The sequence below is a fragment of the Plectropomus leopardus genome, chromosome 1, assembly GCF_026936395.1.
Source record: "Plectropomus leopardus strain MGB_pleo_1.0 chromosome 1, ASM2693639v1, whole genome shotgun sequence".
Lineage (NCBI taxonomy): Eukaryota > Metazoa > Chordata > Actinopteri > Perciformes > Serranidae > Plectropomus > Plectropomus leopardus.
Genome location: NC_142176.1, coordinates 26,651,203 through 26,666,668, shown reverse-complemented (window position 1 = coordinate 26,666,668; position 15,466 = coordinate 26,651,203). Strand labels below are relative to the sequence as shown.

General features: G+C 39.5%; 1 protein-coding gene across 2 annotated transcripts in view; it reads left to right on the top strand.

Moving 5' to 3' along the window:
• The window catches only part of LOC121944114 (CUB and sushi domain-containing protein 1-like), a 464,794-nt gene that overhangs the window by 99,929 nt on the left and 349,399 nt on the right, over window positions 1-15,466 (top strand). For both annotated transcript variants that reach the window (XM_088078923.1, XM_042487796.2), the window contains exon 2: window positions 5,252-5,468. In XM_088078923.1, the coding sequence (XP_087935049.1) occupies window positions 5,252-5,468 (217 nt within the window). The remainder of the gene's footprint in view (window positions 1-5,251; window positions 5,469-15,466) is intronic.

The following is a 15,466-nucleotide window of genomic DNA, read 5'->3' as shown; positions in this document are numbered from 1 at the left end:
GGATAAGAGAGGAAACACAGAGAGATAGATATAATGACACCAGGAGAGAGACAATATGACATAGTGATAATAATAGCGAGGAAGCGCTGTAATGATACTTAGGGAGAGATGCAATGACACTAACATAGGGATAATTGTGGTGAAAGAGGGGAAGTGAGAGGGATGAAGGGATAAGGGATCAGGACAGAGGGAAGAGAGGAGGGAGGTGATGACAGAGAGCTGAGGAAAGAGATGGAGAGAAATAAAACTGCAGGGAGGAAAAGATGCGCAGAGAGGTGCTGGGATGGTGATGATACGGTTGTTATAAAGACAGCAAGGACAGACAGGAGGTTGGAAAGAGGAAGAGATGGAGGGATAAGATCAAGAGATGGACGGCTGCAGAGAGACAAACACAATGTGGAAGAGACACAGTGATTCTGAAACAGAGATAATGAACAAGAGGGATGGGGTGGAACATGAGAAGAGGTGGGAAAGAGGGAAAGAAAACAAGAATACCAGAAAACATATACAGCAGATTTCTCTCTCCTCTACTCTCCTCTCCTCTCCACTTTTTCATAGCCGGTATTGAATCACTGCAGTCAATAGTTCTACACAGCGTAACTTAGAAAGATGCATTTGATTTGTGGCCCAGCACGCCGTGGAAAGAGGAGGCCAGCATTTGATTTATGAGCCAGGGACCTTGTGGTCAGGTTCTACGAGAGCGCTCCACCTCTCTACCGCCTCTCAACACCTAAAATTTAACAATCTGTCTGATTGTTATGTAGATCTGTGCACTGATCCAATCATTACTGAACAGTGCAGTCTTTGTTTGGGTTGTTGGGCAACAGATATTGAGAAATTATTCATTTTTCTTTATTACAAATATCTAACATCTCTCTGTCGTACGTGTTGAAAAGCAGAGTGGCTGCGGTTTGATTGTCAACATGTGGCAAGCAGCTCTTGAGAATGCCTGTTAAAAATGGAAAAAATACTCAAGTAGCCATCCATATTTTAACCTAAGACACGTCTCTCACGACAATATCAGTGTACAGCCCTGCAGACCTGCTTGTACAATTGAAATACAAGCGAGCATAAATAACAGAAAAAGCCTCAAAGCCTGTGGGATATAAATCAAACGAAACATAGCTATAGGATTAAGCCCTGTGTACTAATGAAGACTGTCAGTGTGTGTGTTAGCACTCAGAAGTGTGTCTGCATCTGAGTGCACAGCACACATGTGCACATGACAGCATGTGTGATCTGACTATGTCTGGAGCTGCTGTTTAACATTCTACTTATAGAAACACGGCTTAATTTATGTAACACATAAATCTATTTTTAAGTGATTTATGTCTGTTTCTTTCATATCACTAAATGTTGAGGGCCCAGTTGATGCATTCAGGAATCATTTATTTGTTGCATGATTATGTTGATTGATTGCAGACTGAAATACTTTTCCATTTCAAATTATTTGTCACGTTCTGATAATGAAAACAATAGGCAGTACCTGTATTGTGTCAGGCAAGTGAAAATAATCTTTTTTTTGGTCAACAGGTGTCGAACTGTTTGCTTCTGCTAAATAATTTCCAGAAGAATCTCAATTACCAGAATCTAAATGTATTATGACCATTTTAGCCAAACTATCGGCATGGCTCTAGGGATGGCAATGTAGATTGGTTGGTAAAGTCTAAAAAATGTCAACAACTATTAAAAGGATGGCTATGTAATTTTATACAGACATTAATGGTCTTCAGTAGATAAGGCCTACTAACTTTGGGGAACCTTTGACACTCAGAAACATTTTGTGCAGCTCCCCAACATGACAGAACATGCATACGTTATATTTCAATAGTTTGTGATGCATTTTGATGCTTTCACCTTAAAAGGCTTACATTTAATACACTACGAGGCAACTGTATCAAACTGTACCCCCCTAACAAACGTCTGTCAGATTAGGGATGAAAACTTGTAGAAAGCTACTGGTTGGCAGCTAGTGACACCTAAGGAGTGTGGCTTTAATTACGTTCTGGCATCAATGCTAGTGCTGTTAGCTAAAGTTAGAGATTTCAGAGGACAACTCACAACTGCACTTTCCCTGTGCAGCCCTTAATCATATGCTGGCTCCTTAAATTGGCACTCAGTCTCAGCCTAGAGCTATCGTGAAGTGGATATTTGTGGTGCTGAGTGAAGTGTTTCATGGATTGACATGAAAAATGCCAAATTCAGATGATGAACATGGTAAACATTGCTAAACATCAGCATGTTGGCATGGTCATTGTGAGCATGTTGATGCTAGCATTTAATTAAAAACACTACTGCACCAAAGAACAGCCTCACTAAGTCAGTGGAGTAGCTGTAGACTTTTTTATCTCATCTGTATTTTTTTTTTTTTTAGAATGAGTGTTTGGTGTCTCGCTCACATGGACAGCTGTTGGAACGACCGACCATATGGTTTTCAGTTACTGGACAGTCTAGCAGAGAAGAGCTTACTCTAAACTAACAAAATCTAAGCACGAAAAACCAGAGGGGGAGAGTGAGGGGATGGAACTCAAAGCTACATCAACAAAGAGGCAAGGCAAAGAAGTTTTGACTGAAATGCCCCAAGTGTGGTGCTACAATATGGCATCCGGCTTGATGCAAATATCCGCTGAATTCTACTTATCCCATCTGCTCAAAGGGGGCAGAGGGGGATGTTGCATCAGAAGAGACTGTGGACAGAAAGAGAGAGACAACTGGAGACAGAATGAAAGACACACACATAGACGGCTGAGGGGAAGAGGTGAATTGGGTTGGAAAGACAGTGGAGAACAATCTGAAATTAATCTGGACACTCCAGATGGTTTGAAGTTTGCCTATGCGTGTGTGTGTGTGTGAGAACATGTACATATGCGCATCTCTGTTCCTGCCAGCTTGTCCATTTGGGCCTGTGTATAGGTATTTACGTGTTTGTGTGTTTTGTGTTACTTCAGACAAACATGAACATCTGGTGTGAGCACAGTGGGCACGTTCTGATGTCATTTTGATGGGAAAAGACAAAAACACAGAATCACACACACACGTTTTGTTAGCATTTGCTTTACTAGATTGTGACCTAGTAGATCATTGTCTCTGGAGTGTATGAAAAAATCCTTTATATGTGTGTGTGTGAAAGAGTGTTCACAGTGATATAAGGTTAATAAATCAATAGCCATCGCTATCTGAGAAACAATTACTGCTGGTTTTTGTATTGGCCTCTCTCCCTCTCTCTCTCTCTCTCTCTCTCTCTCTGTCACACACACACACACACACACACACACACACACACACACACACACACACACACACACACACACACATTGCGCTACGTGACCTGTATTTTGGAGTAGCTCCAGGAGTATTAGACAGTTTACACTGTGTAAAGTGAGAGGAGAGAAGAGGAGAGAGTAGCAGAAGAAAGATCGAGGAGAGAAGTACAGGGAGAGTTTGTAAATGAGGAAAGAGGAGGGCATACACAGTGGGCTGAGACATAGTGTGTCATAGTGGAGGGTCCTTAAAGGGACAGTTCACCCCAAAATCAAAAAAACAAAACAATCTAAAGATGTCTGTCTTCTTTCAAATATAAAAGAACTAGAATGCACTCGGCATGTGGTGCTCAAAGTGCAAAAAAATACAGGATATTTGAAAAACTTAACAGCAATGTCTCTTAACAGAAAGCATCACTCAGTTTTTCAAGAAAATCCACAGACCTTGTTGTGTGCTGTTTCAAGTAGAAAATGTAATGTGCCATCTAGTTTTATTATTTTCAACAGAAGGCAGACATTTCCACAGCCTTCGTCACTTAGCTTATTTTAGCTATCACAAATTTTGGTCTGCTTTTGTTCTGTTCCAGCTCTGGTCTGTTCTTATTCTCTGCAGTTAACATGTATAGCTTTCACCAGATTTGTTACACATTAGCTTAGCTTTTGGCAGCTTTAAGAGCTGCTTTATTATTAATTGACTGCCTTTTTTTGTCTCTCCCTGAACTTCACACTTAAAAGCTTTTCATGAATTCTTCAAAACCTAGCCAGCTATAGAGTCTGCTCTTCTGTGTATGTGTCTCTGCAACCATATCTCTTATGAAATACTTTTATACATGTATATGCAAGTATTTAGCAGCAACTGACACCCACTGGGAATGCTGAGTGCCTAAAGTACTGCTCAAATAGCCCCGAGAAAAGTAAAGATGGTAGAAGAGAGTTTAAGCACTTGCCCTCTACACTGGATCAAATCCTTCTTTATACTAGTGTCAATGGAAACATTTATCTAACATGCCAGTGGGGTTTATCGTACTTTAAACAAACACATTTTTGTTGCATAATTATAATCATTCTTAATCATATTCTGGCAGGATCATGCAGAAATTGAATACATACTTAACCCTTATGATGTGCGTGACTTACTGAAGATTGTTGATTATTGATTGTTGAAGATTGTTGATTGAAAATGTTGATTCTAATGCATGTGAGCAGGCTTACCTTGCACGTCTGCATTTGTGCATGAACATGTCCATTTAGTTAAAGTAAAATATTTACATGTAAACTATTTGTTCAATTTCAGGGTTGCACAAGGTCTTATGCCTGCATGATTTTAAGTTTGAGTGTTTTTTTGTCATTGAATTATAATGACTGGTACACGCTGTTAAAACATGACCGTACAATAAGTAGTAGCTTGTGTGCAGAAGTGTTTGTGTCATGGGAGCGAATTTCTTGTCTGAGATCAGTAGATTGCAGCACTAACATTGTCAGGATTAAAGGGTTAGTGCCATGAAATCTTACTATATACAATATGCCCTCATATTCAGAAACTGCATGAAAGCTTTGGTATATACTGTAGTGTCACGAGAGGCTGTGTGGCATGTGTTGCACTATGCTGGAGTTGCATGTGAGGACAGGGACTTGTTACTTTAGTAGCGCTTGGCTTGAGGCATGGTGCATATTTAAGCTGTGCTCAGTCAATAACTACACAACCCATTACATTATTTATAAAAGTTTTGGAGCTCTTAAGTTAAAACGATTGTATAATTAACTTTCATCACAGTGGTATGAAACTGCATTCACTCTTCATTGTCTTGGTCCTGAACTCTGTAGAACTTGACAATTGTTACAAGGCTTCAGGCTAAAAAATTATATTTGAAATCTGATGTATGCAAAGCAGGAGCAAACTGCGTGATTCTATGATTCTACAACATGATTTAGTGCAAGATGTAGGTTTGAGATCATTATTATTCTAATGTTGTTGTGTGTCTTTCTTCCAGCTGAATCCTGTGGTGGTGTAGTCCAAGGACTGAATGGTACCATAGAGTCGCCGGGTTTCCCCCACGGCTATCCCAACTATGCCAACTGTACGTGGCTAATAATAACAGGGGAGAGGAACCGAATCCAGCTAACCTTCATTACCCTGGCGCTGGAGGAAGACTTTGATATTGTATCAGTTTACGATGGACAACCGTCGCCTGGCAACTTAAAAATGAGGTTAGAAATGATTCATTCATTTACACTGTGATCCTCTATCCTGTTTCGCTCTCTTTCCTCTTTGTCTTCAAGCCTCTCTGACTCTACAGTTTGAGGGTAGCCTTCCCTCCTCTCTAGCTCTTCTCATCTCCCTGCTCTCAACAGAAACCTGACATTTGGACAACAGCATATTTCTTTGAATACTTATTTTTCCCCTGATGAGAGATGACACAGTGACTGTGAAGTCAAAGAACAGCGAGTGTCAGCTTTAATTTGAGGGGATTTTCTGTCATATCGGATCAGTAGTTTAAAAAAGGACACCCGTTTTTGTGCATGGTTTACTCTTTTTCACGGTGACAAAAGGAGTTGGACAAAATAAACTGAGATTTAACAAAGCAGACGCCTAGACATAGTAAGGGTTGGGAAGGGTTTTTTTCTTAGGTCTTTAAAAACTTTATTATCACAGCACAAAACACAATTGACCGGAATATAGAATATATAGCACAATTTAGATCAAAAGGTTTTGTCATAATGTGCAAAGTCCATAGTTCAGGTGAAAAGGCACCACTTTTGTTTAGAACTGTATATGCTACATTTCCCCATTTAAAAGCACAACATTCCTGCTTATAAAATGATCCTTTGTAATGATGCAAACAGTGCAATATTGTGTGTATTTGTGAAGATGCGGTATAGTTTGTACGTGTCCTGAAAGTTAAGTCAAAGTTCCATAATGTCAGGGCAACAGTTACACAACAGTATACTGTGACCTTACAGTATGTTGAAGGGCTTGCAAAGTCTCAACTGGATTTCTTACATAAGCCTGTTTACATCAGCATTATGGCTTACCTACTGGAGTGTGATATTGGATAGTGCATTATTTTATTTGAGAAAAGGAATATTTACTCTTCAACAGAAATGAGCTAAATGTCTTTGCTACATGGCCTTGAGCTCATCAATGAAAGTTCAACACTGTGATTTAGGCCACAGGGGGCCATGTGGGCCTCTGAAATATCACACCACACTTGCTCTGTTTTACCTATGTGCTACAGAACAGTGGGAGGAAATACAGGCCTCCAAAGGCTTATAGCAAAATGAAAAGGCTAAAAAGAATGTTGCTGCAAAGGGTAGAGATTTAATCTGCAGATGGAGCGATGGCAGAAAAGAAATTGGGTTCTATATTACATGTAATATAGGCTGTGCATTTCAAGCAGAGTAATCTTTCTCAGGCAGTGTTAGGGTAAAGGTAGGTGGTCACAATTTATTGAAGAGTGTAAATGATATTAGAACAATGAGGAAGAGCAGAATATGGAGAACAGTACAGGCCAACACATGGAGCATCTGTATAGGTGGGAGAATTTAAAAAAAAATATTTTACAACTCAGGTCCTCTTTGCAGATTCTAAAAATCAATTGTTGGACATTAATAACATTTTATTTTCCCTACCTGTTAACTCTAATGCCATGGAGGAGGAAAAGGCAAGGTTTTTGACTGCAATTAATCATTATTTTCATTCTTTTCTTGAATAATCAATTGATCTTTGGTCTATAAAATGTCAGAAAGTGGCAAGATGTGCTAATCACAATTTTGTGTAACCAGATTCCGAATTTGCTTTAATTGTAGAAGACTAGAAAACAAACAAAGAAAAAACATTCACATCTTAGGAAGTGGAAGTCTGTGTTTTTTCTTAGAAAAAAAAAAGACTCATATCCAATTGTAATTGTGACTTCAGCCCATCAGCAGGGCTGGAACTCACAAATTCACGAGGCAAATGGATGCCTGATGAAACATCCACATTCTCCACACGTTGAAAACCTTCACTGCAATTTTTGATTTGCCTTTTCATATTGTCGCGCAAGTAAAATAAGGAAACTCTGCCAGTATGTGAATGTAGCATATACCTACTAGGTTAAACAGCAATTTTTAGTGCATTATCTAAATCTTTGTTTTCTATGATAATCAACAAAAATGTGCAGGAAAATGAGTCATTGATAAATTGGCAGCACCAATATTTGGTGAGTTGTAGGACTGTAATGTTGCAGAAACGGCAGATAGGACAGCATCTCCAGAGCTGGCAAACTGTGGGAAGCTTATTCATAGTGCTCTTCTTGTGTGTAGGAGGGATGAGCTGGGAATGCACCAAGTAGTGTTTGAGGTTGGTGGTGCAGTTATGGACAACAGTGGGTTTTTCCTTGAAAACATGCTATAGCTGTATTATGTGTCAGTGTTAGAGTAAATTTTTTTCAGTTTTACTGGCTGGAGGAGAATAGTGTAGACTGCAGACTGCACTGAGTGGTGGGTTTGTGTGGAGGCTTACAGCAAGTACGCCTTCTTTTGTCCACACAGTTTCACTGTCAGGTTTGTCTCTAGTTGTTTACTCCTTTGCAAAACCAAGGCTGCAGCAAAGACAAATATTTGTAAAGGTATTTATGGGAGATAAATCAATATAAAGGTAACAAAGTAAGTCCACTATCCGAGATGAAAACACTGTGTTGAAGTGTACTGGATGTTCAGAAACAGACCATGTACTTTTTATCAATTATTAGAACACTATTAATTGAAAACAGTCAGTGTATATATTTTACCATGGATCTGGAAAATCCAGACTCTTTGTTGTGGTGATTAATGTGTGTTAGCACATGAGCTGCATTTGGCTCTTGATATTAAAAAAGTTTGATGAATAAAAACAAAGTTTTTTTGGTTAAATTAAATTAAACCACACCTCAGCTCTGATCTACCACCCTAAACTGTTCAGCATGAGGCCTTTTCTGTGGCAGATATTGATTGCATTAATCCATTTTTAGTGAAGGTTTTATCACTGCAACTTTTATTTAGCTCTTAATAACTTTCACATATGTTTGATGCAGCAGTTCACAAATAAATTAAAAACTTCATCACAGTCTTTCAGCTAAAGTAGTTTATTCTCTTTTTTTAAACAGCCCCTTTAGAGACTGTAAGAGGTCTATTACAAATATTTGGGAAAATTTAGCTGCATTTCCATTTCACAAAAAAAACCCATTAACACCCGCTAACATCTTGCTTTTTAATGTCATGGGAAAGTTAACAATCGGCATTCATACCCTGCGTCAAATGACTCTGCAATCCCAGGTATTTATCACCTCCATCTCTGAGTGGCAGTGATGGAAACACAACATCCACTTTAACACATTACTTTTAGCCTCTTAACCGGTGAGATGCAATGACGTGCCGCCACTAAATACTGTCTGTCTCGACCTAAGGAGGAGAAAAAAAACATTGATCCATATTAGTCTACACCAAGTTTTTAAGACAGACTAAGAAAGTAGGCAATGTAATAAGAGAAGTAACCATGGTTATGTTCTTACAGACCTCCATCCATGTTACTCTCCTCTGTTTACCTGTTCTCCGGCCTGTGACATTGAATGTGAAACAGCAAAACACACACACACACACACACACACACACACACACACACACACACACACACACACACATACAGAAAGGCATATTCATCTGCTGCAGAGCTATATACACAGCTCTGCTCTACTGGCAGTGGGAAAGGAGTATATAGCCTATTTTGATGGGGTTTAACCCGTGTTTATAAAACTCACATTCATATGTTAATCTTTTGGAAAAGGGGTAAAAGAGGTGATATCAGAGGTGTTTCAGTCTAGCCCTGCTGACATTTTGAGCATTGATGAAGTAAAATTATAGTCTCTTAAATTAGGCTTGTCTTCCTATCATTTCTAGGCTTAGCATGCATCCCTCATATGTTCACCCAATACATAGATATATGTATATGCTTATAAATTCAAGTTTACTCAATTGTATGGGGCTTATAAGCCTCTGCTCGAGACAGCATAACCTCTGCTTGCTTTTCAAGCACTCCACCTTGGACCCCTACTGACTTGTTGGCCTGCTGCATGCTCCTGCTGGAATTGTGGAGCCACCAGAGTGTGCTGAATGCAGGGCCTACTTAAGGGGAAATGACAGCTGCTACAAAAATTTCCAGTTCTCTCTCAAACTACAGCTGTGGAGTGACGACAGAAAAGTGAAGTGCCCCAGTGACTCACCTGTGCCTTGCCTTTTTGGGCAATTCACAAGTCACCTGCTGCTGATTGCTGCTTCCATTGCTGCTTCCAGGGACAACAGTGTTCTCTGGTCTTTCGTCGTGCTGTATCACTGCTCTTGTTTAATACTTTTTTGCTGCTTTACTAACAGCTGCAGCACCTAAAAGCATGTGAAAGGAAATACACCAAGTATCCTGCTCCATTCTCAAGAGTTTGTTGCAGATTATTATGGGGGTACTGATTCATTAATTCATTTTTAGAGATAGATAACTGAAATGGTGTCAGCTGTTAGGCCTTTGCCTGCTTGGTGGCTCTGTCGCTGGTGTTGATTAGCCTAGTAGTCATTTAATACCTGCATAATCTGACAGCCACTCAAACATACCAGGTGTATTTCTGCTGTTCTGTCTGCTGCAAACACTCAAATATAAAAGATCTGTTGAAAAGTGATGCATTAGTTCTTCCAGAGCTTCTTGCCCTAAGTGCAGCCACAGCTCGCGGTGAACCCATTCCCAGTGTCATCTAGAGCAAGCGACTAAGCTGGGAGGTACAGGCTCATTCTCTTCTCAGCTCTGCGCCTCTGTTGATGTTAGCACTTCTCTAAATGGTGTGGACATAACTGAGGACAGGCAGCATAGTGCTGAAATGAGACCACTGCTCGGCCTTCTTTTGTGCCCTCAGGGTCTCCCTGGTGTGTGTCACTGCGGGCAGAGCTTCAGCCCGGCTTGTAAGGCTTCCTGCAGCTCCAGCTGAGTGTCAGCAGCTATTGAATCATACTCACTATCCCTGCTTTGGTTATTAGAGTGTAACTTGTGTTTTTACATAAATATAAGAGCTGATTCCAATTATCCTGCTGCTGCCTTTTCTCTGTCTGAGCTCCATGAGGGCAGTGGTCAGCTGGTTGACCTAAAATCCTCTCCTCCTCTCAGCTTCTGGCTGAATGGTGCAAGACTTGCTGATATGAACCCATCAGGCTGCCCACATGGACAGTGGGATGAAGCCAAGAGGAGCTGACTGCTCTCTCTTTGTTCACAAAGAGGAGCACAGAGGAGGCAGGATATATCTTTTGCTCACAGCCACCCCTCCAACTGCCCTCGGACCTCGTGTGTGGGGAATGCGGCAATCTCATATATAGAAGAAGGGCTGACCCAGCATCTGCGGCCTCTTCTTACCAGCCCCAGCTGTGCGTCAGCAGCAGTAACTCTACTCCATCCCACTCAGTGTGATGATGACTGATGTCAACAGTGTGAAAATATTTATTTCTGAAATTGAAAAGCTTCTCTCATACAGGAGCCACTGCCTGCTCTCTGCCACTGTCTAATACTGCATAAGACAGGAGCTTTTTCCCCCAAAGTCTCCTTTCCCTTAAAGTCAGAGGTTTGTCAAAATGTTGACATATACAGTATTTTGACCAAACATTGCCTGTTTGGAAATTTTTCCAAGATAGTAAATGTACGGCAGGAATGAAAAAAATTAGTTTAGTTTGAAGAGTTCCTAAATGTTTTTATTGTTTTTTTGATGTGATGTACATGTCAATTAAAAAAAAGGTATATATATATATATATATATATATATATATATATATATATATATATATATATATATATATATATCATAATTTCACAAACCCTCTTCATTTTGACCCACTCTTGAACCAATCTTCCTAATATTAAAGATTAAAAAATAAATACTCTATCTCAAGGTACTGCTTGATTTTGTCATACTTTAAGATAGTTTCTGAGAGCCAGATAGAGAGCCATTATGGAGTCAGGTCAGAGGGTACAGCGGGGCCAACCATTGACATTCTCACTGTCATGTACCCTGCAGGTCCTGTGTCAGCAGCTCTCCGTGTATCCACTGAAGCTGCTGCACGAGGTGTTTGCAGAAGTGGTTTGTCAAGCAGCACTTGGACCTCCAATTTCACAAGTTAAATGATACCTGTTTGATCCCTTTAGGGAGATTTTTTACTCTGTATGTGACCCACACTGGCAAATTAATGAGTTCCTCAGAAGATCACAAACTCTATGCTATCATATTTATTAAGAACAGGTTGCAAACATTTCTGTCCTCCTCAGGCCTCTATCAGGGCAAGTACTGCCCAAACCAGAAATCCACTTCATCCATGCGAACTTTGAGCACTGGATATTCTACCCACCACCTACTATTTAGTTCACTTCTAGACTATTTGTTTGAAGGACACTATTTTTATGCCTTACCTATCTTAATGAACATCTGTCATTGTCTTCATAGCAACATGCATTATTGTCTGCCTAAGCACTTTCCTTTTTTTCAAGTAATACCACTGTGTTGTTGGCCAACTTCATTCTCTTTTTTGTTCAGATTTTACACGCAGAGGTTTTAAAATGCAAATGCCCAGTTAGTCTTATCTAATATGAATTGCAACTATTCCTATTAGCAAAATATTTTTTAGGAACTCCACTGGGGCCAAGATAAGATGGACAGGTTCAGAATTTTTCAAGTCTCTCTTAAAACAATAGTCAGCTGCCTATATAAAAAAATAAAATTGTTTTGCTTGCTGTAATCTTTGCTCCTGTTGTAATACTCTTTCAGTGTAAGTGACTGGAGACAAAATCCACAATAAATATAAATTCAAAAGTCTGTCTTTTTGCTATCCACTCCCGCTGCAGCTCAACAAAAACACTGTCAGGAAAACACAAAGGAGGATTTTGCACTAAAAAGACTAACTTTGGAATATACCCACTGGAATATACCCACTATATAATGTGACTAACAGCTCTTTCTAAATGGATGAAATGCAAACAAGGGAACATCAAATTGTGTCATTTTTTCCCAATGAAGATGTCCTAACATGCTCCGTACAACAACAAACAGGCTAAGCGACATGCCACTTGTCTGAGAAACCTCTTTGCTCTATTTTTGCAAAGCTTCACGCACCGAAAACCTATTTCAGAGCAACAGCAAGTCGTTCCTTGGCTCAACAGGCTCCGTGAATGTTGATATTGCAGTCCTCATTGTTTGCTTGCACACTGTATGTCAGGAAGACCTGTTACTCAGATAAATTTTGGAATACACGTTATCCTTTTCAAAATCTGTTTTGAGCTTCATATGGAGTACTCAATAATTGTTTAAAGACTGACTGAAAAACTGAACCTGTAGTTTTACTTTCAAGAAAACATTTGTACATGCATCATCCAGGCCTTTGCACTATGACATAAAAACATACAAACATCTCACTGCCTCCTGAAAGAAGACTATCAGTAAATCTAAATTCCTGGGGCAGAATAGCTGCATATGGAGATAAGGTTGCAATATTATATCTAAGAAAATTAAAAGGTTGCCAACATTATCAAGGTTAAAAATCTAATCTACACAAGGACAATGGTGATAAAGGACATGCCATCTAAAGAGGAACTGCTTTGCAATGTTGTCAGTTAGAGGAAAGATCTGTCGCAAATACATATTTCAACTATTCATGAAATATACAAATGAAAGATAATTGCCATGTCCACTTGATAATTCCAATTGTTGGGGCACTTGTTGTGACCAGAGAAATTGGTTTGTTGTGCACTTTGCTTTCATGATTCACCATAAAACTTTGTATCCCTGTTTATGCCAGTGGAGGTGGATAGAAGATTACACTTTTTAGTACAATGCACTCAATACAAAGCTGTTGTACTGCATTGCATTAAATCAAGCTAGGTGTATCTAATAAACTATGTATGAGTAAAGATTAGCATTAAATGAAGACATGAACCGATGTCATAACTGTGTGCGCACAGGCCTGAATCTTTCAGGTGAATATCTAATGATGAAGCTGTGTTCATTCAGAAGTACATTATACACGCTCATGTATTGGCATATGCATGTGCAGCCATGCACCTGCATTGGATGACACAGTTAATTATGGAGTACAGCGATTATGGCACTAAGTATTGCTCTATTTAATCAAAGCAATTAAGAAAAAACTTAGATACATTACACTCATTTAGCTGATGCTTTTATCCAAAGCGACTTACAATAAAGCGATAGCTATAAAAACAAACACATGGATGCACCTTATAACACACTGAAACTGCTGTAATACACACACACACGCACACACACACACACACACACACACACACACGCTTGCTTTAATACTGCAGCTGATTATCTAGAACAGGGATACTCAGCTTGCTTTGCCCTGGGTTCACTTTTACTTAATGACAGGAGGCCAGGGGCCAATTAATAAGCCAACATTAATAATTAATATATGAATAATTAGCCCTAACCAGTGTTGGATGGGGTCTGGGAAATCCTCCCCTTGACTTTTTTTTTGGGATATATGCACTATATTTTGATGCTTCTTTAAAAATGCACTTTAACGCCTCATTTAAAATCAAAGTACAAAAAACCCCAAAACAAAACAAAAAACTGTCTGAGCCTCAATCAGTTTATTTTTGTTGTAAATTAAAAAACGGCACCGTAAGCTGAGTATCACTGGTCTACAGGCATGGCATTAGAGTGAGAGCTCTCTGTGTCTCTCACACTGTGGCTGTGTACAAAGAGAGAATGTTGTCCCAAAATGACTCAACTAATTTGACTAACTCAGACTGCGAGATGTATCTCATGACACAAGAACTGTGGTGTTGTTGTTGTTGTTGTTGTTGTTTTTTTTCCCATCATCTCTTACATTGTTGTTGTGCATCCCAGTGTCCAATAAAGTGAGTGCTGAATCGAAGAAATATCTAGCACAGTACAACCAAATGGACCTGCACACAAAGTAGCTCCCAGTATCCCAGGATTTTAAAGCTAACGGCTCTTCTGTTGACTTCTGATAATCAACAGAAAGTCACCATCTTAAATATTAACAATGCCTAAACAAATCATGCAACAACCCACACCTGTTGCAAAAATTATCCATCATTAAATAATGATAAAGAAATACATTATTGCTTGTATACATGTATAAAATATCTCCTACATGCAATAGTATCCCTTTTAACTTAAGTATGGTGTAAAAGTCACTAAATGCATAAAACAAACACAACTGATATGACACAACCACTGCAAATCAGTGGTCTGTTTTAAGGATAAACACAAAGTCAGGGGGTTAACAGTGAAACACACACACACATACACGCATATGTGATATGTGATATTCCACTTTCATCATGCTGTTGATAAAATGCATATTAATTAAATTATTTTAGGAGGGTTATCAGCTACAGGACTCGTCTGTCCTCATCTGCAGCCTCTGCTTCTTCCTGTGCCAGCAGTAATATTTGTCATAGACCAGCACAAATTCAGCTGGAAGGAATATGAGAAATGTTTTTGCTAAGTCAGTGTAACCACCGACTGCTGATTCAATGACGTAGCTGCAAACAGTGGTCAACGCTAGTTACTAATTAGAAACCTGCCCAGTCTGCCACAGGATCCGCTCTAACCACACCCAAATTTTACAGATACATTTTCCTCTTTCACCTGCCTGGTGCCCTTTCCATCTATCTTTATTGTTCCTCTACAGGACCCCTTATGTGATGTAGGTGGCCCAAAAATGAGTCAATGAGAATAAATAAATGTGATATTTCTTAGGTAGATGTTGGGGCAGTCATCCCAGTTAGTGATATTGGTTAATAAGTGGTCACAGAGGGGAAAAAAATAAAAATAAAATAAAATAAAGAGCAATGGAGAAAGAAATCAAGGGTGTGTGTTTGAGAAGTAGAGAGCGAATGGGTCAGCAACCTTCTTAATTCAGAGCACTTGCACAATGCATGGGCACACCAATACACACATACAGTATGCATTCACACACACACACACACACACACACACACACACACACACACACACACACACACACACACTACTACCACTACTACTACTACCAGTTTTCAGTAATTTTTGCTTCACTGGATGCAAACGTTAACTTTGTGGTTCATTTCTTCTGCTGTCAAAGCTTTGCTTCTGTGCTGCTCTTCACTCCAAGCTTGTTCCTGTTTTGGCTTTGTCAGG